Source organism: Pleuronectes platessa, chromosome 23 (genome assembly GCF_947347685.1).
Source record: "Pleuronectes platessa chromosome 23, fPlePla1.1, whole genome shotgun sequence".
NCBI lineage: Eukaryota > Metazoa > Chordata > Actinopteri > Pleuronectiformes > Pleuronectidae > Pleuronectes > Pleuronectes platessa.
In genome coordinates this window covers 15,703,955-15,726,269 of record NC_070648.1, presented here as the reverse complement: position 1 = coordinate 15,726,269, position 22,315 = coordinate 15,703,955, and the positions used below count along the sequence as shown (strand labels likewise).

Genomic DNA, 22,315 nt, shown 5'->3' with positions numbered 1-22,315 from the left:
CTATGAAACAAGAATTGCATACAGCTTTACTACGATGTAATAATTTTCATTTTAATACATTTGCACTTTTGAAGTTTGCAACAACAACAACAAAATACTGCAAAAGGTGTCATGGAAAACAACTTTTTTTATCCCAAACATACCTGTTGTAAAATATGTGGTGAACTTCCATATCTCTTCAAATGTTCGGAATCTTACAAATATAACATTTTCCTCACAATTGATGGAGATGACATGAGCAGACAACTCCTGTATACACAGAGAAAAAAAATAGACAAGACAGATATGTATGATTTCGGAACTGCATGACAACCTTGCTGAGGAAACATGTAGCAACAATTAGTCCAATTATAATGATTTTGTTTTATGTATCACACTGCTGTAACCACCTACTTGTGTGAGTCTAGTTTCTAAACTCTAAAAGTTCTTTCTACAGAACACAGACCATGTTTACATGTAGACAATGACATGCTTATTGGACTGACAGACATTAAGACCAGGCTTGACACACTGTGAATGAGCCCACACCTCCCACTTACATCCTCTCACACTTCCTGACACACATAAGCACACACAGTTGCGTCTGCTCTTCTCTTTTGTTCTGTTCCTTTCTGTCAACACTTAGTTGAAAAGTATATTCTAACGTAAGAATGCCCTGGAACACATTTTAGTAAATAATATTCTTATATTAGCAGAATACGTTTCAGGCTTCACAGTGTCTCTGTATATTTTGTTTATACTGAAACACAACTCTGTCAGTTTGATAAAGGCCTCATAGCTTTTGACTTTTACACACAAACAAACCTATACACAAAATGAAAGAAATTTATTATAAAGGAAAACAGTAACCTAAGGGAATGATTAAGGTTTAGAAATATAAATGCAACCTTGTTGTAAAATGCAAAAAGCTTGAAAAATGATGGCTTATATATTTATTTGTGTGTGTGTACTTTAACAAATATCTTTGTGAGGACCATTTTCATCCTAGACCTGAAGGAGTTAGGACATTTAGGAAAAGTGAGGTTATTTTGGCCGGTCCTCACTTTCTAAGAGTTAGCATTAAAGTAAGGATTAGGATCTGGCATTTACTTGTGATGGTCAAGGTTGGGGTAAAGGACTAGAGAGGGTTATGCCAATTCAAATTCAAAACAACTTTATTTGTCCCCAGAGTGCAATTCTAAATGAGTGTCCTCACTGAGATGGAAGAACAAGGTTGTGTTTGTGTGTGTGTGGGTGTGGCTATACCATGAACAGAGCGTTGACCTCGGTGCTTTCAACCTGCAGAATGCGCAGTTTCCCTTGCAACATTTCTTTAAACTCCTCATTTGCAGGAAGACGCTCAGGACCCCTGACCATATCGAGCTTCACAGGCAGAACTGAACACAGAATACAGAGTCAGGGCATGGCACAATTTCATTTTCTGAGTGTTTTAAAGGTTCAGTGTGTAAGATTTATGTGAAACCTTTAAGGAATTGAATCACAATCATGGAGGATTACATCTGATTCCATTTGGGTTATTTTGGAGGGATACAACGGAAAGCAGAATAATCAATTCAAAATGGTCCTGCTTAAGTTTGCACATGTATGCGTAGAGGCTTATTTTATTATTGCAGATTATCATTGATCACAAGTATTAGTTTTTTTTAAGAAGTCACTCAATAGAACCTATACTTTGCCAAGGTCCAATAATCCCCCTTAAGCTGCCCCAAATTGTACAGTGTTTGTTTGTTAGTGAGCAGGGTTACACAAAGCTACTACACAGATATCCATAACATTTTGAGGAGGGGTGGGGACTGATTCCAAGGAATAACCCTTTCATCTTGTAGCAAATCCAGATAATGTTTTTTTTTTTCACTTTCTTTAAAAGTCAGCCCCATATCAGGATCCAATAACCCACAGAGTTTTACATCCGTCAAGGAGGTTCATATTTTTATCAGAATTTTTTTTTTTGTCTGTTTGTTGGGAGGATTAACACTACTTACCAGATCAGCACAACATTACCACAAAGACGGATGCAGTATAGGTCAGGGAAGAACTGAATTATATCTATAAACTAAAGGGCCATAGTTTTTAATGTAATATAAATAAGTGTACATATTTCGTGCCTTACAAACATTGGAAAAAGTCATCACACTCCACATTCTCCTGCTGCATTAGAGATTATTATAGCAGTTGATGCTTAGAAGGCCTTAGACAGGGTGGAATGGGAATGTTTTCTTACTCACATAAATTTGACCTTGGCACTGTTGTTATCTTTTGCATCTAGTTATTTGTTTCCTTACATATTGCTATCACCATTGAGGCACTGCCAATTGCTCTGAAGTTCAAGTTAAACTCTTTTTGTTCAAGTTAATTAAATTCCAGAACAGAAGGTATGAATAAACCAGTAAAAATAGGCTAATTGTATTGAGTAAAAAGGGGGTCAAAGCATTAATCTATGAACAATCTAAAGCATTTTAAATGTTTTCATCATGGTTAACATTACATTTTTGACCAAACATTTTCAATATTACCACTTGTTTTGACGAATGGTTGTGGATATTGCTTTAGATAGTATATTTATTTTGACTTAGATTTGATTTAATTTAGACCAACTCTTTTTTCCACTAAGAAAAGACTGACTAGTGAGCAACCTGTACTATAAACTCATTCAGTAAGTTGAGTCAATAATGACTATGTGTGACTAACTCAGATTAATAAGTGACTTTAGAGGACATCACAGGTTCAAGGTGTAAACCTCTTTAAATTCTATCACATGATTTTCCACTGAGGTAATTTATTTTTACAGGTATTGTGTTTGCTGTGTTTGCGATTACATTTTTTTTGTATTATCCTATTTAACCTAAAAAATGTCAAATTTTAATGGGTAGATTACAGTGAAATGTATTGAACACTTCCATGCTCCAAAATAAATTGACCTTTCATAAAATGTTGTCTCATTTTATCTACCAATATTATATACACTAATAGCGGCCAAAGGGAAACTGTTTCTTTCAGTAGAACACAAGTGCCCTGGTGCATTTATGTGTCAAAAGGGCAGTTTAACAGCAATGGCATATGAACTGGCATATGACCCTACAAGACTGGTACACCATTGTTATATGACAAACAGGAGTGGTAACTGCAATGACATACTTTTATAAGGGGCATATACCAGTGGAACATCAATTATATAACATTAGGGTAAGGTGGCTTATCATATAATTTCCTTGCATATCGTTTCATTTTAGTCATATTGGCACTAAAACAGGAGTGGCGTACAATCTGCTACTTTTAAGTCTCAATGTCCCCCATGATCTATTATTTGAAAGTAAACTAACAAAAACTGGCGTGTCTGGAATGTACTGTAGTTACCAGTTGGGACGTTTTCCTCACATGTTAATGGAGTTCCCTTCAGGCTTGCAGCATCTGTGGAGAAACTATGCACTGTTAAAAACATTCAAAGGACAGCTGAAGTCTCACCTAACTACACTTTGGTAAACGTCTTATACATTTTACTTTACAAAAGGACACACAGGCCATGGAGTACTTGATAGCCATTTGCAAAAAAAAATTGGTTGTTTTTCAATAAGGATTTTAAATATGAGTACTCATTCGAACAGCTAATGGTAAACATGTTAAAAAATATATTTTTAATCAACCTATCAACATTTTTGTCCATGGCTTTGTTGCTAGGCGGGGACAAGCTCCTAACGCAAAAGGAACAGTCTCACTCTCAGAGTGAATTCCTTTTTGACAAGTATTTTCATATAACAAATAGAAATACAAACAGAACATATCCACCAAGCCCAAAAAACAGAGTGAGGAAACATGAATATCATTGGGGCAAAATTGAATACTTCCCTTTTTTCTACAAGTGTCAACAATAACTGCCAAGTAACATAGAATTTCAGAACAGACACAAAATTCCAAAATCGTATCTTCACTTGCTTAACATATAGCATTGCCTCTTTGATCGATTTAGAATACAGAGGGCCAGCATGTTGCACTTTTGATTGTTTTGGTGTACACCCAGTGGTTATCAGAGTGAATCCTTGGTATTTTATAGGAATATATAGATTGTGATTGTTAAAGTATTTATAATGGGTTATCTGCATCATTTACATATTTTTCCAGTGGTTAAAACACCCTCAAACTGACCAAACAAAATTAATGGCAACCGTCATTATAACTCTTAAAAGGGCCTTAATCTCTTATTGCATTAAAGAAGTTGCACCTTTAATGGGCATTTGTTTAGGGCTTAATGTAATGTTATTGTAAAGATTTTAATGGACATTTTACCCCTGTTTACGTAATTTAGAGTTGAGATAGTTGCATTATGGAAAATTTGACCTGACCATAGCTGACCATATTATAAACCATGTTTTTAAGCCCCTAGTTCATATATGCCCTTCTACATCATTAATTCAGCCCAGTATATAATGATACAATTATAAAATTGTAGATGTTTTAAATTGCTTTGTCTGAGCAAGATATATTGTTCAGAATCTTTCAAAAATATTATCCAAATTGAAATTGATTTGTCATCATTTATTCCATTATCAAACCCTTTAAATCAAAGAAAAAATAAAGTATGGAATTATGGCCTATAAGGTTTTAAAACATATGTGCACAGAACACTCAGACGATCCCATTGTAATAGGCTTTACGAATTTAAATACAGAGAGCCTACCCATTCTTCTGTGTCGGGTTGATTTCGACATGATTTCCTCTCACTTGCTCTTGCTGCTGTCCGTGTGAACTTTCTGCGGCATATGTCTCCCGCTGTCTGAGCGTGACCTGGCAGATGTGTCCCGTACAATTTAAGGGATTGCGAGCAGTGACTCCTCTCTCAGTAAGAACCACGGTGCTGTCAAGTGGACCACAGTGGCTGTCCTAGTGTTTCTTTTCAAAATAAATGTCATGTTTTCACATAAAATAGCTGTGGGTATGAGAGGTATAGGCTTAAGTATTTTGTATTTGATATTTTTATGTTTTATTTACTTTTTTGTTTCTTTTATGTACTTACTAATGTATTTAATTTTCAAGTTATGGTTTATATATACAGGATAAAACAGTTATTCTTTTGTCCTGATGATAAATTCATATTTTGTTAAACATTTCTTCTTCTTTGAATTTACTCACTTATCCACAATATTATAAATGTATTGTATTTAATGGTTGTGAATGAATCATTGATGTTTGTGTCACTCGCTTATTGGGGGACATGGTTGTGGTATTAAATATGTTAATGCGTTCATCTATCAGCAGACTCCTTCTGTTGGACCTTTGCATTATGTAACTCATGTATGCTGAAAAGTTTACTGCAGATGATAAACGATGGCAAGTTGAAGAGAATTCTTTTAATTTGAAGTTAAACTTGCATCGTTTCCTGTATTACTCTGGTTAACTTGACCTGATACTTGTACCTAGAACCTTTTCAGTATTACAGTATATTGTTTGAATTTGCCTATTATATCTGCTTCTTATTTCTTATTTCTGTAGACTGATGCAAATGTTAATTAAAATAGTTTTACAAATACAACAGTTCCTACAGTCTTCCCTTAAAATCCAAGTGCACAGTTTTCAGGTTAATAATCAATCAGTAAACAAATAAAGCTCTCCCCATTACATGGTCAAAAAATAGGATGGGGGTAGGGACATATAGGCTTTAATTAGTCATTTTAAATAAAGATTAATTACAGTTACTTCTCTTATATAAACAAGAATTATCCTGTTTTCTTCCACACACACACACACACACACACACACACACACACACACACACACAGAGAGACACGCACACACACGTGCACACACTTTCTATCTTAAACGTCCCGTCCGCCCCTACCACCAACACCACCACAGTTTCCCTCTCTGTTTCATTGTGTGTGGGTTTTGGTTCACTGTGTAACCCAGAGTGTGTTTTTAAACATACCAGGAAAAGACTCAGCATTTCCTTTCCACCAGTCAGTTCCTCTCTCAACTCAGAGTTGTTTTGAACCTGGGGCAACATGTCAAGTCTTTTTACCAGCTGCAAATTAAGCTTATTTCCAGTTTTAGGATGGCTCAGCATTTTAGTAATACACATGCACGAGGTGTCTGAAAACTTATAGTCATGAATTCTTAAGTATTTTAGTCATAATATACTTTTTCTCCTGATCACACCTTTTTTATTACATCCAGTGGTGGTCAGATGACTAAATTTATGCACCGATCCCTAAATGTCCTCTCCTCTCTCTGAGTAGCTCACAGTTGTATTTGAAAACATCAACACTTCTTTTAAGACAAGAGAGTTGTGTTTCTCTGACTTGCTCAGTTAAACCATTTCAAAGGTTTGGGGCCACCATCAGTCTCAAGTTTAGACAGGAACTGAACCTTATCTGATGATCTCAAGCTAGCAGACTGGTGAGCCATGATTTAGCTCTCTGCAAAACATTAAAGGGTGGTAAAAGTCAAGGGCTTTTAAAAGGGCAATATTTTAAAATCAATATTGAATTAAATAGGTGGGCAATGAAGGGGAGCTAAGAGTGATATCATAAGAACAGTTAAGTATCACAAACAGGTTAAGCTTTGGCACCATAACATCAAAAAGTCATGTCTTGGAAATTGAGGGAACATTTTACCTCCAAGCTCCAAAGAGATATGTTATACTAGCACCCGTCCATATCACAAAACTATCTTGAAGAATGAGATTCTCAAGTAAAACAAAAAGGGAAATTCTTAGATTTTACTGTGGGATAAATGCTTTTCTGTGGATTACATTTTTATCAGAGAGTTTTGTGTTAAGTAATTGCCACATCCAAGATGTAAGAGCTCAAATTTAATGTTATCGTATTGGAACAGCTATTTATGGATTGTTTGTTTGCTTAATAGCTCTACGAGTGTTGATACATCTCATTTTACTAAATATTTACTGATCAGTTATAAGCCATTATCATGAACAACTTATTGGTTCCCTGTGACATGGACCAAGTCAGACTGTGAGATGACGTATTTCTTTGAGACAGCCTTGGTCAATCACCACCAAAATTAATTCAACAAAGTAGTTGATCATCTACATGTTAAGTCATACTACAACAACTACACACTTGGTTATAATAACAGTAAAGGACATGATAACCCAGAAGTGACCTTAGTAACGAATAGAAACGGATCTATAAAAGATTTATAGATCATGTATTAACTTTTCACCTAAGGTTCCCTGACTAGGTGGTTGAACAATAATGTTGATACAAGGGTCACTGTTCGTTTTGTAAACTTTAGAGGGCGCTACTTAAAAAAACGACTCCATTACTCTGTTGTGTGTTTTTGTCATCACAGTGACAGCAGATGTATACTTCCTTTTACCGATTCCAAAACAAAAGTTCCAGTTGACGCCCCAATATCTGCGCAATGGATTGACGCGACGGTGCTTTTGTTTTGAAGGCAGATTCCTGTTACATCCGTTGTAACTCAAGCTGACTCTGAAATAGCTAACCACTGTCCATCAGCATCACCCAAACATTAGCTGTCCGAGTAGCTTTTAGCTAAACTCCCCACAAACTCATATAATCTATGAGTCGCAAAAGAAACTACAGTTTCGCTGAAACGAGCCTGTCTCCTCCGCCCCACGGCGCGTTCATGGAACCTTCCGGGTCAGCCAGCCGAACCGACGGCGATTTCCTGGAGCTGGAGCCCGACGAAGAGCTGCTCTTTTCAGTCAACGACATCACCGAGCACCTCGGCAGAAATATCACCTTGGTGCTGGAAACAGCGCTGTCCGAGATCCGGAAGATGGTCAGCATCAGGATACGAGTCCTGAAGATGGAACTGCGCGAGAAAACGGAAGAGATCGACGTGTTAAAGGCGAGACTGGACATAGTCCAGAAGGATGGCAGGGACCAGTTCCCCAGCGCTGCGACCGCGGAGCCATCCACAGAGTCCGGCTACAAGAAACCAAACAACGCCGACCCCCGGAGAGTCAAAGGTGTCATGACCGCCGTGAAGAAAGAGAATATAGATGCCATTTGTGATTATCTGATGAAAGACAAGAACTCGAGAGGTTGCACCGAAATAGACGGGGACCAGAGCAGCCAGACCAACGGGGAGAGGGAGGCTCGACCGGAGCAGGACCCGCACTCGCTCACCCTGTGGCCTGACAGCGGTATGGCCGGCTCCGGCTCTGGCCACGGAGACTCCGAGTCCACCACAGATGACATATTCAGTATGCTTCCTTCTGGCAGCAAACGGATGTATGATTACGAATGGATAACACCGATCGAGTATTCCTCAGACCTGAAAGGTAAATGCAATGGGCGATACGGTGGGTGAGTCTCAGGTGTTCCTGGGGACACTTCTGAAGACATGCCATTGCGTAGCCCTTATGAAAGACCTATGTGCACATCAGAACGGATGATGGGTAAGGAAGATAAGAATAAAACAATTCCGCAAACTCTCACTGGGATGGTTCACCCAAAAAATGAAAAGTCACTCAATTAACTAGTCAACACTACCCTGCGGTCCAGGGGTGGGTGAAGTGTTTGACGCTTTTGGAGTTTCAGGGGTAAAACAGTGTCACAGCCAAATCCAATACAGTTGAAGTAACTGGCTACCGATTCTTAAAACCTTAAAAAAATCGACAAATAAAATACCTCCATACTGCTCCGGTGATGTGATCCGACATTCAAATTCAACTCGAAACAGTGTCATTTACGTGATCCATGCATAAACACGGCTCCAGAGAAGGATATCAGAGAACATTGAGGCCGAAAACATGGTTTAAATTACGCGTTCGAGTCGAATTTGACACTCAAACACTTCACCAACCCCATCCATCGACAAAGTGGTGAGATGATGAGTGAATTTCAATTGGGGGTGGTCTATCCCTTTAAGTAATGACATAACATGCAAAGATCAAAACTTTACATTTATAAGGGTTAGCAGAAGTACCTGTACAAATATGTCTCCACTTCGGCCCACTGTACAAAAATTAAGCCAAACATACGATGTCATGTCATCAGGAGCTAGTGTCTGCTCAGCAGTAAAGCCTGGGATGGACCTGCTGTATAGTAATCATGCACATACATCCACCTGACCAATAACAAGCCAATTTCAGCTCTCAATTATGAACTGTCATAAATAGAAATTGAGATGTTGTGTAATATTTCAACTAGCGTGACAACTGAATGGCAGATTGAGAAAACAATAAATCTATACAGTGAAGAAATCATAATTGTCATGTGTGCCAACTCTTTGCACACTATATTGACGTGCGCTATAAACACATAAACACTTGACAAAAGACTGGTAAAAACAGAATGAATAAGAAAATTATGTTAGGGTTGGGCACCAAAACCTGCAATTGAACAGGCCTCAGGACCAAGCACTAGGGCTACATGCATACTTAATAATTGAAGCATCGTTTTAAAACCAAAACCATCATTGTCAAGGCAATGTCATAACAGTAAAGACCAAATTAACAACTAGTAGTGTGTGTCTACGTGACCGTTTCCAAACATCTCTGTTTCTGTGCCTCCAGACTAAAAAAGAGTTTCAAACTAAAAACAAGGCCAGCAGCATTTCCAAACCTGTCTTTTTCAGCATCTCTAAAACACACACACAGGATTATGCATGCAACGTTTGTTTTCCATTCAATTTTGTTTTCTTTACCATATCCACGGCATTTAATGAAAAGCCCTAAAGCTTAACTATGTAGAAATCACAATTGAACAATTGAAGCTAAATGAATGTGCTGAATTGGATGTGAGCCTATCTTTCGGGCAGAGAGCAGTGTAGAAGATCCAACATTTTGCACAGGGTGTGAAAATCAAATGTATGTTCAAGCAGTTCTACAATATACTTTCACTTTGTATTGTTTGCATGCTGGACCAATGCTAATAATGTAATCTTACCATCCCTTCCCTTAATAGACTATAAAGAGCTCCACAAGGGGACACTTGCACATCAACCTCCATGTTGTATGCTAAATGTAGTAACCGCGGTACAACTACCCCAGTAGATGATTCAAGTTTTATGTCATCATATTTTTTGCAGTTATGAAGGACCCTGATTGTGATAACACCCTGACTGGCGAGACGGATGATGATGATGATGATGATGAAGATGAGACATCGAGGAGGGAGGGGGATGGACTTGACCAGGACCAGGTTCCGCTCTCACATGTCCAGCCCTCTGACTTTACTGTTGAACCCCTGAGCTCTTCAGGAGATGGAGGCAGTCCCCTGGATGGCAACACAGACAACCCTGAGGCAGGTGGGTAAGAATGGGTATAAAGAAAATGAAAAAAAAAATTGATCATCCGCAAGCCCTGGCCGGTCAGGGTAAGGGTTAGGGTTAGGATGACCCACAGATTGTAATTTTCCAATTCTCCTGGGGTCATTGAGACCCACAGAGAGGCCGGTGTGTTTCTCCCGAGATCCCAATTGGAATCAGCTGTATTGTCGAGCAAATTGACCAGTTCCCCACCCCAAAGGTGTGCTTGTGTATAGGGATATAAATAGATTACTAACAATAAATCCGGTACAAGTCAGGACACATCCTCTCCTCTCCTCCTCTTCTTCCCCCCAAGCCTGTGTCCTTTCCGACAGTACATGCCCAGCAAGCCGCCGAAATACGGGATCAAATCATGGGTGGCCTGCGACGCCAAATCCAGCTACGCTTGGAAGATGCAGGCCTACACCGGAAAGCCGAGCGGTGGACGCATCCCCCGCACGGAAGCGTCTGCCGCGGTTGTGAAGGCTGTGTAAGCCGGTGCCGGCGCTCAGAGAGCTCTTGACCACGATTGAATCCACAATAATTCTGATTAGCAAACATTAGCATGGTGGTAAGAACATAATTGGCTGGTGCGCACGTGTCCACACAGAGGAGCAGTAAACTACTGACAGAGCCGGTAAAGAATTAATGTTCATGGTCCAGATATGTATTAATAGACCCAAAATTATCACTTAATGGAGCTGTGCATGGCACCCTGGGTGTCTGGCCCGGACTGAGTGGCACTGTGGCCGGGCTGTGTGCCTTCTCCTTCGAGCTGTGGAGCTGTCCGTGGTCCCTGCGGCTGTAGACAGGTTGAATCTTTTCAATAAAACCATGTTGTTGGAATGGAAATAATGCATTAGATTTTTTTTCACTGTCTGCATAGACCAGTTACTCTATGGCAGGGGTTTCAAACTCATTTTAGTTATGGGGCCACATACTGCCCATTTTGATCTCAAGCGGGCCAAACCAGTTAAATCATAGCATATTAGCTTCGTACCCCCCCGTTTTTTTTTCACCGCCGCAGCCTCGCCCCTCCGCCCTGGACGACGTTGCGTCACTCAGGGTGGGGGGGCACCAACATAAAGGGGGGGTCCAACCCGTCTTGGACCTAGGAGTCTGATGCACGCATTGAAAGTGAAAGGTGAGGGCCGGCGTGCGCCGGCTGAGATGGGATTCCAGACCCAAAGGGCTCTGTGCACACCATTGCGTACACCCTGAACCACTTTGTGTACCCCGTACCCCAGTTTGGGAACCGATGGTCTATGGCAGGGGTCACCAACCTTTTTGAAACTAAGAGCTACTTCAAAGGTACTGAGTAGTACAAAGGGCTACTTGTTTGATACAAACTTCCTGAATAACAAAGTTGTAAAGATCACCTTTTAATAATAATAATAATATTTGTGACTGAGAGACCGTCTGATCACGTCAATTTTAATTATTTCTCACAATAATTATTAACAATGATTACCACAATGATGGTAGGAAACAGATATATTAAAACATGCAACATTTATTTCTGTTAATCTGTTTCAACTTTGCTTAAATTCAATTTAATTGAAGTACTTTTGGTGATATTTATCACTACATTCCTCCATCAGTCTGTACTTTTTCAAAAATAGAGAAAAAATTAATTAAATTATAATCACTTTGTTACAACAATGATAAAGCTTAACCAAAAAGAAAACATGCATATGACTGGGGTGTAATGTTTCTGAGTGTCTTCTTAATTTGTTGGGTCCCATACTGTCAGCTGCCAGAGTTTTAAGACCTAAAGTGCACACTGGTCTCTCCTCATGTCGTCCTTCATACACTGTGAACCCAAGAGCAAGACAGGCTTCATTGTACTTTCCTTTCAACTTGGTTTTTGAACACTGTGTCTTGTTTGTCCCTGACCGGCTGCTTCACGGGAACATGCTCTGATCTCATGTGTGTGTCTCTGAGCGAGTGAGTGGGGGCGGAGCCTGTGTGTTTCTGCTGTCTGGAGACACACACACACATTTTCCGCTCCAGGTATTTCATGCTGGCCTGATACGATGATGATTTAACAAGTTAACTTTTTTTTCCTTTTTTTTTTTCTTTATTAATTTAGAGCATGCCTTGAATCCGTTGGGGCGACCTGGACCCCCTGGCGGGCCGTATATTTGACACCCCTGCTCTATGGGGTCTAGTTTAGCAGTGAAACCTTAGCATTTGTTTATTTATCGCAAGTCCTATCATCATCCCAGTATTCAACAAAGTTATCACATATTGCATGTTTTCCTAAAATCTTGCAGACCTAAATGGTATACTCATTTTAAATGAATGCTGCATATTGACCAGCTAGCATAAATAGGCAGGAGCCTGTAGTAGGACCTGGCTTGGACCAAAAGTTTATTGTTTTTGTGAAACAAGTTATTGGCATTTCTTGCTCATCTGCATTGTGGCAGATATGATGAATTGCACATTGCGCAACAACGGATCTGAGTATGTTTTTTGACGTTGTACTTTTTATGTTCTGTATTTTATTTCTGTAGCCTACCTAACCTGTGTTATTTAATTATAAATAAGTTAAAATACTCTGCACTCTGATTTCAGGTCAACAGTTCACCAGTCACACCTACATCTGCTCTCTATGTGGAACCTTCTGCCCTGATTCTATGTTCCTGGAAGAACATATTAAACTGATACACTCAGACTCTGCTGGTGCCCAGACTCTTCAGGCCCTCCAGTCCACCTCCTCCGCAGTCCCCACCATGGGGAGCAGCAGCAGTGACTCCATGAGGAGTGAAAAAGAGCAGCACGAAGATGGCACAGGACCAGGAGCTGGTGTGGGCATCAGTCGGGGAGGAGGGCTTGTGAAAAAGGAGATTAAAATTGAGGGGGGTTATGAGTGCGGGGACTGTGGCCGCCATTTTAACTACCTTGGCAACCTGCGACAGCACCAGCGTATTCATACCGGCGAAAAGCCCTTTATGTGTCCAGAATGTGGAGAGAGATTCCGCCACGCAGCCCGGTTAAAAAGCCACAGGCTGGTGCACAGTGGAGCCCAGAGCCCCTTCCCATGCCCTCAGTGTGGCAAAGGTTTCTCAGTGCTGTCTGGACTCAAAAGACACCAACGGGTCCACACTGGTGAGAGCCCATATGCTTGTCCTCAGTGCGGCCGCCGCTTTAAGGAGCTTGGGAACCTGTACACTCATCAGAGGATCCACAGTGGGGCCACACCTTACTGTTGCCAGCAGTGTGGACGCAGCTTCCGCCACCTGGGTACCTACAAGAGCCACCGCTGCACCCCGGCACAGTAAGCAGAAATTGAACGGACATGGTGCTGGTTCTGTGGGTTGGGTCTTCATTGTGTGTCTGATTCCACTGTGGGAGGTTACTGGTCATGTGGAGAAGGGGGCTGAATTTTCTGGGATGCTGCCCAGGCTTCAGTGTTCTGTCCTTGTCCATTCAAGGCATTTTACCTCAGTCCTCAAGAAATCCTTGAGCTTGAAAGTCTATTTCAGACTTTGGAAGCAGCAGTTTTAGTCTCAACTCAGAGTTATAATTACTTGTAGCAAAGCTTTCAGTGGTCTCACACACAGGGATGCACACTATGGAGTTAATTCAATTTATACCAATAACCGATAATTACCCGATTTCGTGGCCGATAGAATAGCCGATCTCACATTTTAAAATATTTAAAAAGATATCGCACTCCTCTGTGTGCAGTGTTTCTCATGTTAACGACTTCATCCAGCCACTGAGCTACTTAACTCAGAGGTCCATATGGCCACCATAAAACTTATGTTGGTGTTGATGGGACTAGGAATGTGTGTGGTGACAACATCCTACAGAGTAGCGTTCCTCATGAAGCCACAAATTAGTGCCCGAACCCGAAAAGACCCAGAAATGCTCTACCCGAAACCAAGCAGGACCTGTCATTTGAAAGCTGGGATGCTGGACGGACACCCGGCAGGGAGAGTCCGACCCCATAGGCCTAGATTTCTCATCTGATTGCTTTAACAAGTTTATTCACAAGGTGTCATAACCAAACTTTGTGTCTTACCCAATGCAACATTAGCAGCCTTCTCCACTGTGCCTGGCTGTGAAGCATATGATCCATCCTCTAAGATAGTTTTTGAAATACATCCAGGTTTTCTGTTATTCCTCTTACAAACACACACGACACACACGACAAACACAGACACACGCACACACACTGTGAACCCGTTTGGGTGAACCTGGGAAGACCTCTGGTGCAGTGCAGGTAGGAACATGTCACAAATGCACTGTAGGCGATAAATTATACTGATAGTTAATTATTTTTCACCTTAACAGCTGTTTCTTATTCCTTTTCTTTCACCTTAGGAGATTTGTTACATTTAAACTTACAATCTTTGACCCTCCTCTCGGGAATCCAGTACAGTGCATTGCTGCCACCTGCTGGCCTAGTTATGTTATTTGAATTATTGTTATTAAAATAATGTAAAAGAACATACATACATATTTTTCACTGTCTATTTTGCCGTAAAAACATGTGGGGAAAATAGGCAAGACTCCAACTCTTAAGAAGAGCGGCTGTGTGAGAAAACCCCTCAGTCAAGGTTAGTAACTGTTTGCTAGTTTACCAATTCCTTTTTTCATACAAAAGATTGGTAGCGTTTAAAACTTTTAATTAAAAAACAATTCAATAGGTTTTAGAATGAATTTGTTGTTTTTTTGCCTTATATCTCTTTTTTGCTGCGAGAAAACAGACTTCTGACTTTTAGCCTTGAACAACTTAGATAAGTAACTTCCACCACAGGCTCATCACCACATAACGACTAATGCTTTTCTAAAATTGGTAAAATCTTTTTCCCTAGCAGAGCTGCACATGGAACAAGATTCACTCAGCCCCTCCCGACTCTGCTTGTTCTCTCCCTCTTGCTCACGCCAACACACACTCACATACACACAGACACAAACATTGTAATTGAAAAGATCTATACATGCAGACTAGATTGAATAACATAATTTGGTCTTTGTGAACACAACTGGCGCATATAATTACTTGCGCATAGAATGGGGGGATACGATCACAAGTGGCTACAGGAGACACATTCAGGACAGATTTGAATGCCAGGTGTGAACAGACAAACTCAAGAGCTGTCCACTCGTTATTAACTCTCAGGACAGCACTTTCATGACCTTAGAGGTTATATTTGTGAGTTCAATGTTATCATGACGGATGGCAGCAACGGCCAGGACTACACTCACTGGATTACCAATCTGAGATGCTGTTTTTCACAACCTACTGAGAGAAAAAAACCTTGTCAAGCTTCATCAGACTTTGGTATGATCGGAATTCCACAGTTCAATTAGCTAAACAGGACAGCTTGGTAAAACGACAGCATTTAAATAGATGTGTGTATGGCTCCATATATTGATTTGCATCTTGATCCATTTATTCTGAAGTACGCCCTGTCACCCTCACTTTGTGGAGAAGGATGGATCTTTTAGAGTAGTAGTGGGACAGCATCCCCCACATGTGGACCATTTGTGTAACTGCAACAAAATATTATCTTCTGGCTCATATGGTACTGCTAATTTTCTTTCATCATGATACTGTTTGGTGCTATGTGTAGAGCAGGAATTTTATCATAATTTTTAAAAAGTATTATCTGATGTTACAGACTATATACTGGATATTTTATATGTTTGCTTGTATGACAACTAAAAATAGTGCGATTGAAAAAAAAAACATACCTGAAGGAAATTGAATCCAAAATATCTGGTGGGTTTAATCATTTGATCTCATTCTGTGTAAGCCCATTAGAAAAATGAACACTTTTCTTAGCACTATCGGGAAGACTAAAAAAATTTATGAATAACAAACTTATTAAAACCCGTGGAAGCTAAAAGCAAACCATTGACAATCTGCTTTCTTTTCTAAACTGTTGTCCTAAACTCATGAATGAAAGTGTGAATTTTTTTTACCGAAACAAAATAAAACAATAAAACAAAGCATTATGTGTGTACTCTTCAGTCTGAGTGTTTATTTATGTGTGTTTACGTAACACTTGGTAACATCCAGTGCAGTTTAAAAGAAATTGGGACAAACATTCACCTTGACTTAAAGATGAACTGATTGGATTTTGGTGGTCGAAGGTCAGCGTCACTGTGGACTCACAAAATTATGTTTTTGGACTTTTGAACCCAGCGTCTCACGAACACCTTGACGGAATTTCATCAAATTTGATACAAACATGCACTTGAAGTCAAAGCTAAAGTGATTATATTTTTATAGGGCAAAGGTCGCAGTGATCTTGTAACTTGTCAATGTGATTCATCAGGAAAACACAAAGGGAATTACATTACATTTTGGACAAATATTCACTGTGACTCAAAGATGAACTGATAAGTATTTGGGTGGCCAAAGGTCAAAAACCTTTTTGCCTCTTGAACAGAATTATCTTAAGAACGTCTAGAATGAACCCTTTTAAATTCGGCACAAATATTCACAGAATTACAGATCAATTGGTTAGAATTTGATGGTTTAAGGTAAAGGTCATGGTGGCCTCACAAAACATGTTTTGGACCTCGTGAACATGAAATCTCAAGCCTTTCTTTAAGTAATTCCTTCAAATTTTCACTAGTAATCACTTGGTTTCGATGAAATGGTTGGATTTCAGTGGTTGAAGGTCATGATGACCTCAAATCAAAACTGTCTGTAAAAAGCGGGGGGGGGGGGGGGGGGGGGTTGAGGTAGATAATCACAGCATTGCAAATCTAGTAAGAGAGTGTTTCATAGAGGGTTATCGGAAACAATTACTCACTAATGACTGAATAAGATCTGTAAACTGAGCGCTGTAGAAGGAATGACAATGCTGAATATAGGTCAGAAGGGGAGAGAGTGAGACCCCCTCTGGGAGCCAGAACCTGGTTTTGATCAGCACATTCCATTAGTCAGTACACTCACAATACATCCCAACTGTGTTCAGAAGCTGGTGGTCTTTTCTGGAGAAGAAAAATGTAAAACTCTGTCTCTCCACCCAAATTCATTACTTCATATTTCTGAGGAGGTGAGAGCAAATTGCTTGTGGTTTGCTTTAAAACACCAGGGCCTACAAAAAGGGCTGAATGAAAAGAAAATGACTATCGACAAAATATGCTTTGAATGTTCAGAGCAGTAATGCCAGTATAAATACAATCCACATCACTGCATCCACAAAACCCCATATAACATGGTGACAAATACATTTTATCTTGTTGGCTACTCACTAGTATTCACTGAGTATTTAAATGCAACTTAATGGTCTTTCTAAACAGCTGGTAATATGATGACAATACGTCCTCCAAGGCACTGAAGGGTACCTAAAAGGAAGTGTAACATTTGTTTCCACTGTGAATAATAAAGTTTCACACAGAGTCCCTGTCATACCTTTTAATTCAAGATTGCTTCAAAAAACAAAAAAACATCACAATATAGATAAGATGTTTCTTATATTTCACAGTCTATCAAAAAATATTTTCTGTCTGCATTTGAAATGGCACTAAATGGAAATTATGTCAAAAAACAGAGTATGTGCTTAGATTTCTTTCATTTGGGCTTTTTCCACTTTGTTTCATTAAAATGAAACACCTTAAAATCCAACCGGCACTTCAATTTACAGTTTTGTAATCTGTGATCTGAAATTATCAATTTAAATTTTCACCATAAATTGTAAAACATTTAGCAAAAAAAAGTTTCAGAAGAGTTTCACACTTACTATAGTCTCAGAGCTCGACAGGATCGACAGCAACAATTAAAACATTTAAAGGCTTGGCAAAGACATAGACTTCTTCTATTAATGAAGTAGGGTTATGAAAGGTGATCGATAGCTTTTCTAATATCATGACTAATATCGGCAACCAGCTCCCAAAACATTCCTTGTGCAATGTGAACATCTGTTCTTCAACTTACATTTAAAAAAAAGTCAGAAAAGGGATAGGTGCTGTTAAACTGGACATCAGTTGGGAAAAATATTACCATGTGTAGACAGACATTCCTTTGTATTTTACTAGGTTTATGGGGTCCATAAACTGTGTCATTTATTTATTACAGTTGTGGAATTTACTTAAAAATTTGACAAGTATGAAACTTAATATAAATACAATACAAACACAACACACAAAGATGGTTTCAGCCTCTCATGAAGTATTCAACACAGTGATTTCCAATTGATTGTTTTTCCAGCAACATGGGATATTTGCCTAGAGTTTCCTCTTCCCCATTGCTGATGTGAGCAGGTCGAGTAACAGATGTCTACCGGGATATGCAAATAAAATTAACTGAGCCCGAAGATTTTGAATGAAAGAGACCTTGTAGTCAAGTTTCGCTATGAAATGAATGAATGTATCCCCAGATATTATAATTTCTTTTGACATAACAAAAAAAGATTGTATATTATATGATACTATAGCACTGTCCAGTTTTCAAAATCTTTATACAGATTTGACCACATAGAGAGTGTGTCCCGAAAGTTCAGTGGTTTTCAGTGTGTCTTCATTGCCTCTATCAGTTGATATTCAAGCGTAATTTCTAAATGTGCTCAGAGTTGGCAGTTCCTTAGTCAGAGAGGGTTAAAAAAAAAAATTGTGCCTTTTACCAGGTTCATTATTCCCTCCGGCCTACCTCTGAAAAAGAGATAACTTATTTAAATGCTAGTTTCCCTCTTCTCTGTTTAAACACAGGTCTTGACCCCGACTGAGGGGTTGGAAGCTACCTGTGGATCATGAGCCCCTGAAATCCAGTGGTAGCAGTCAGTCACATTCTTACTGCGTGGCCGGAGAGCACAGCGAGTACAATAAACAATGACCAATGCCAGCATCACCAAAATGAGTATACAGATGGGCACTATTAGTCCCACCAGGAACCAGGTGCTACTGATTTTAGGCTCACTGTTTTCTGAGCCAGAATCCGGGGTGTCTACGCTCCTTCCACCCTCACTCGAGGTTGGCTGGGAAGAGGTAAACTGTGTGAGAACAGTCGGATCTTGGGAGTCTGTTATCTCCACATATTCCTTTTTCTCCTCCCCCAGCTCCTCCTCTAGGTACTGTTCTTTGTCGACCTCATTGTGGTAGCTGGAATCTGTAGTCATGTTGTGGCTTGTGACTGAATCCTCTGAATTTCCTGCTTCATGGCTGGAAGTTGTGAGACTGGACCACCAATTCCAAGCTCCCTCAGTGATTGAAGAGCTGGAAAGGAAAGGAAGGGCTGTGGTGGTCTCCTGGTCATCTTCATATGAGTCTTGTTCAGTGCTAGTACTGGTTTCCGGTGGAGGTGTGGTCGAGATGGTGTTTGGAAAAACCTCCAGCTCAGGCGGAGGTTTCTGCCCCCACTGTAACCAATCAGTTCCATTAATGTCGATGTCTTTCTCATCATTCTCATCCCCCTGTGTCAAAGGGTCCACTGTAGATGAAAAGGGAAGTTCCTCCTGTGGAGCACTGGTGACCCAGATGACATCAGGGTTCAAAACTCTCGGTGGATCAGTCAGCCAGTTCAGAGATGGCTCCTCCTCTGGGGGCCAGTCAGTGTGGCTCTGCTGCAGATTCCATTCATAGTCCATGAGGTCCCATTCAGGCCCAGGTTGGTGGGTGACCCAAGGAAAAGGAGAGGTAATGGCAGGATGGCCATCTCCTTCCCCTCTCTTCTGACAAGAGTAGTGATCAGACATGAGTTCATAACCTTCATCACAGTAGCACTCGAATCCACCGTCATAATTCACACACATCTGCTCACAGGTCCCAGGGATCTGGCACTCATCAGTGTCCTGGCATCGTTTTGTGTCCTCGGGTACTGGGGAAAACCCCAGATGGCAGTGGCAGATATGAGAGCCTGGAGTGTTCTCACAGGCATGTTCACATGGGTCATTTATACACTCATCTTGATCCTCACATCCACCCTCATCATCTGGATGGTAACCATCCCGACATCGACATTCAAATGTCCCTGGAGAATTCTCACAAAGTTGTTCACAAGGACTCTGGAGGCACTCGTCTACATCCAGACAGCCACGTTCATCTGGTGCAAGCATGTATCCTTCAGGGCAGGCACAGCGATACCCATCTGAAAGGGGCAGGCACTCATACTCACAGGGGGCCCCTTGACAAACATCAGACATCTCACAGCTCTGCCCATCATCTCCGAGTTGATACTCATCCGCACACTCACAGAAGAAGTGTTCCCCAGCCGGCCTACAGAAATGCTCACATCCACCATTATCCTGATCACACCAGTTGTGGGATACAAGAGGATCAGAGCAAAGAGGGGAATCTCTTGACCACCCAACAGAGCCATCCTCCCTCAGCACACACAAAACGGACTGTTCCTCCTTGGTGCCTATAAGGCATGGCACAGTAGCAACAGATCCAAAGGGTACATGGGTTAGCAGTGTGCTTAGAAGGTTAAATGGTGTTTTGTAAAGGATATGGCCTCCACCTTCTGTCCATAAGGCTGGACACATTCCTTTATAGCCATAATAACAAAGATACCCATCTGCAGGGACTGAGCAAGAGTCATCCTGCCATTTCAAATTATCATTCTTCCCGTGAATGCTGTAGCCCATGACCACACAGCGTGGCACAATACATAAATCAGGGGAATCCTGTCTCTGCCAGTTGGTATACTCTGTGTCCTGGTCACCAGTGGTCCAAGAGAAACCCCGCAGGGGTAGAGCAGTGGTACACTGGCGAGGCTGGCGCTGCAGGCCAATCCATACCTTGATCTCGGTGCGTGAGTGGCGTAAGTCCAGAGCTGAAAAAAGTATGGCAATAGTGGTGGCATCCTCTTTGCGTTTGATAGTGGCGAGATTGCCTCCTTTCTCTTTGCAGGCCCTCCATGAGTCCAGAAAGGTTTTTTCTTGGAAATAGACCACAAAGCAGCCATCAGCATTACAAAGTGCATCATTCTCTCTCAGTTCCTGGCCCAGGACGGAAGAAACTCCAAAAAGCAAAGCCAGCAAGGAGGTTAAGAGAAGAGCAGCTGCACTGCTAACTAGGCAGCCCATTCTTTTTTCCAATTATCTCTCACCCTAACTTCCTACACGCTTTATACTACCTAACTGTGGTTTCTCTCTTACCCCGCTTTGTTGTCTCTCTGAGTTTCACTCCCGTCATTTGAACTCAACATTTTTACACTGCCTGCGCTCTTCACTCTATCCTGTTAAAACAGATCTGAGCTGTAGTTGAGTGCATGCAGATTGTCCAAGCATTTCAGATAGCAGAGAGGGAGGGGAGAAATGGCAAGAAGCTAGAGGGAGTGATACATAGCCAGAAGGAGGGGAGCAGGGAGGGGAGCAAGGGAGGGAGTTGAGGAAAAGAATTGTATGTTTTTTAGAAGAGATGTCGGTTGGGGGTTGGGGGGGTACTATGTGTATGTGTGGGTCCGAATGGGGGGAGGTGCAGCAAACTATGCTTTTCTCTCTGTCATATGGTTTTCATAAGCGCTAGTCATGGACATAGTTTGGTACTCTGCTATTAATCTGCACAGACATATACACATTCACAAATATAGGCCCACATGCAATTGTGGCACTGTGGCCCAGTCATTAGCCATGTTCTGGAACCGGCAGTGTTTTAAAAAAGATGTGATTTTGTTAGCATCTGTGTACAGCTTAAAAAACAGAAAATTGTAAAATAAGAAGGGTGCTTGGAGATTGCATATGTCAACCTAGAATCGTGACCTATTGTGACATGTTAAAGAAAGCACTTGTGCATCTGGATCCGTTGTGTAATGCCCCTCCACACCAAGAGAAATCAGTTCAGTACCTTTTGAGTAAGCCTTATGATGGACAGACAGGCAGACAAACAAAAAAAGAAATTACTATGTAAACATAGCCTCCTTGACAGAGGTAATTAGTGAGAGCATAATTCATTAAAATATATTTTCAAGGGGCGGGGTTTAGCTGATCTTGGCTAATACTCTTTTAGAATTTGTCCAGTCATCATAAATCTTTGTAAATCTCTTCAGCATATGTTTGTGAATGGGCCTACCAAAGCACATTCAGCCTGACCCATAGGGGCGCCACAAATAGCAAAATTGTGTGCCTCAAATTTGCCAAGATTAGGTGTGCATGCTTTATTTGAATAGCGCCAAATC

At 40.7% G+C, this 22,315-nt stretch overlaps 3 protein-coding genes across 8 annotated transcripts in view; 1 reads left to right on the top strand and 2 right to left on the bottom strand.

The window, feature by feature from the left end:
• Window positions 1-4,814, bottom strand: part of LOC128430298 (SH3 domain and tetratricopeptide repeat-containing protein 1) — a 62,575-nt gene extending 57,761 nt beyond the window's left edge. For 4 of the 6 annotated variants that reach the window (XM_053416333.1, XM_053416334.1, XM_053416337.1 and 1 more), the window contains exons 1-4: window positions 4,673-4,814; window positions 3,355-3,408; window positions 1,246-1,376; window positions 144-249 (exon numbers count right to left, since the gene is read on the bottom strand). In XM_053416333.1, the coding sequence (XP_053272308.1) occupies window positions 144-249; window positions 1,246-1,376; window positions 3,355-3,408; window positions 4,673-4,703 (322 nt within the window). In that variant the 5' untranslated portion in view covers window positions 4,704-4,814. Of the gene's footprint in view, window positions 1-143; window positions 250-1,245; window positions 1,377-3,354; window positions 3,420-4,672 lie in introns of all 6 variants that reach the window. The other 2 variants (XM_053416335.1, XM_053416336.1) reach the window with 2 other exon arrangements.
• A 2,625-nt stretch (window positions 4,815-7,439) lies between these two features.
• znf16l (zinc finger protein 16 like) lies at window positions 7,440-16,200 on the top strand. The gene is made up of 3 exons (XM_053415921.1): window positions 7,440-8,263; window positions 10,015-10,233; window positions 12,811-16,200. The coding sequence occupies exons 1-3, from the start codon at window positions 7,537-7,539 to the stop codon at window positions 13,515-13,517; spliced, it is 1,653 nt and encodes a 550-aa protein (XP_053271896.1). The 5' UTR covers window positions 7,440-7,536; the 3' UTR covers window positions 13,518-16,200.
• Window positions 16,201-17,605: 1,405 nt separating this feature from the next.
• Window positions 17,606-21,450, bottom strand: cd248a (CD248 molecule, endosialin a). The gene has a single exon (XM_053415920.1). The coding sequence runs from the start codon at window positions 21,222-21,224 to the stop codon at window positions 18,900-18,902; it is 2,325 nt and encodes a 774-aa protein (XP_053271895.1). The 5' UTR covers window positions 21,225-21,450; the 3' UTR covers window positions 17,606-18,899.
• Window positions 21,451-22,315: the final 865 nt, after the last annotated feature.

Excerpts from the sequence above, each read along its gene's own strand:
- znf16l (XM_053415921.1), top strand. The coding sequence starts at position 7,537 with ATGAGTCGCAAAAGAAACTACAGTTTCGCTGAAACGAGCCTGTCTCCT. Across the intron at positions 8,264-10,014 it reads GTATTCCTCAGACCTGAAAG|TTATGAAGGACCCTGATTGT; the intron begins GTAAATGCAATG and ends TATTTTTTGCAG. Across the intron at positions 10,234-12,810 it reads CACAGACAACCCTGAGGCAG|GTCAACAGTTCACCAGTCAC; the intron begins GTGGGTAAGAAT and ends CTCTGATTTCAG.
- cd248a (XM_053415920.1), bottom strand. The coding sequence starts at position 21,224 with ATGGGCTGCCTAGTTAGCAGTGCAGCTGCTCTTCTCTTAACCTCCTTG.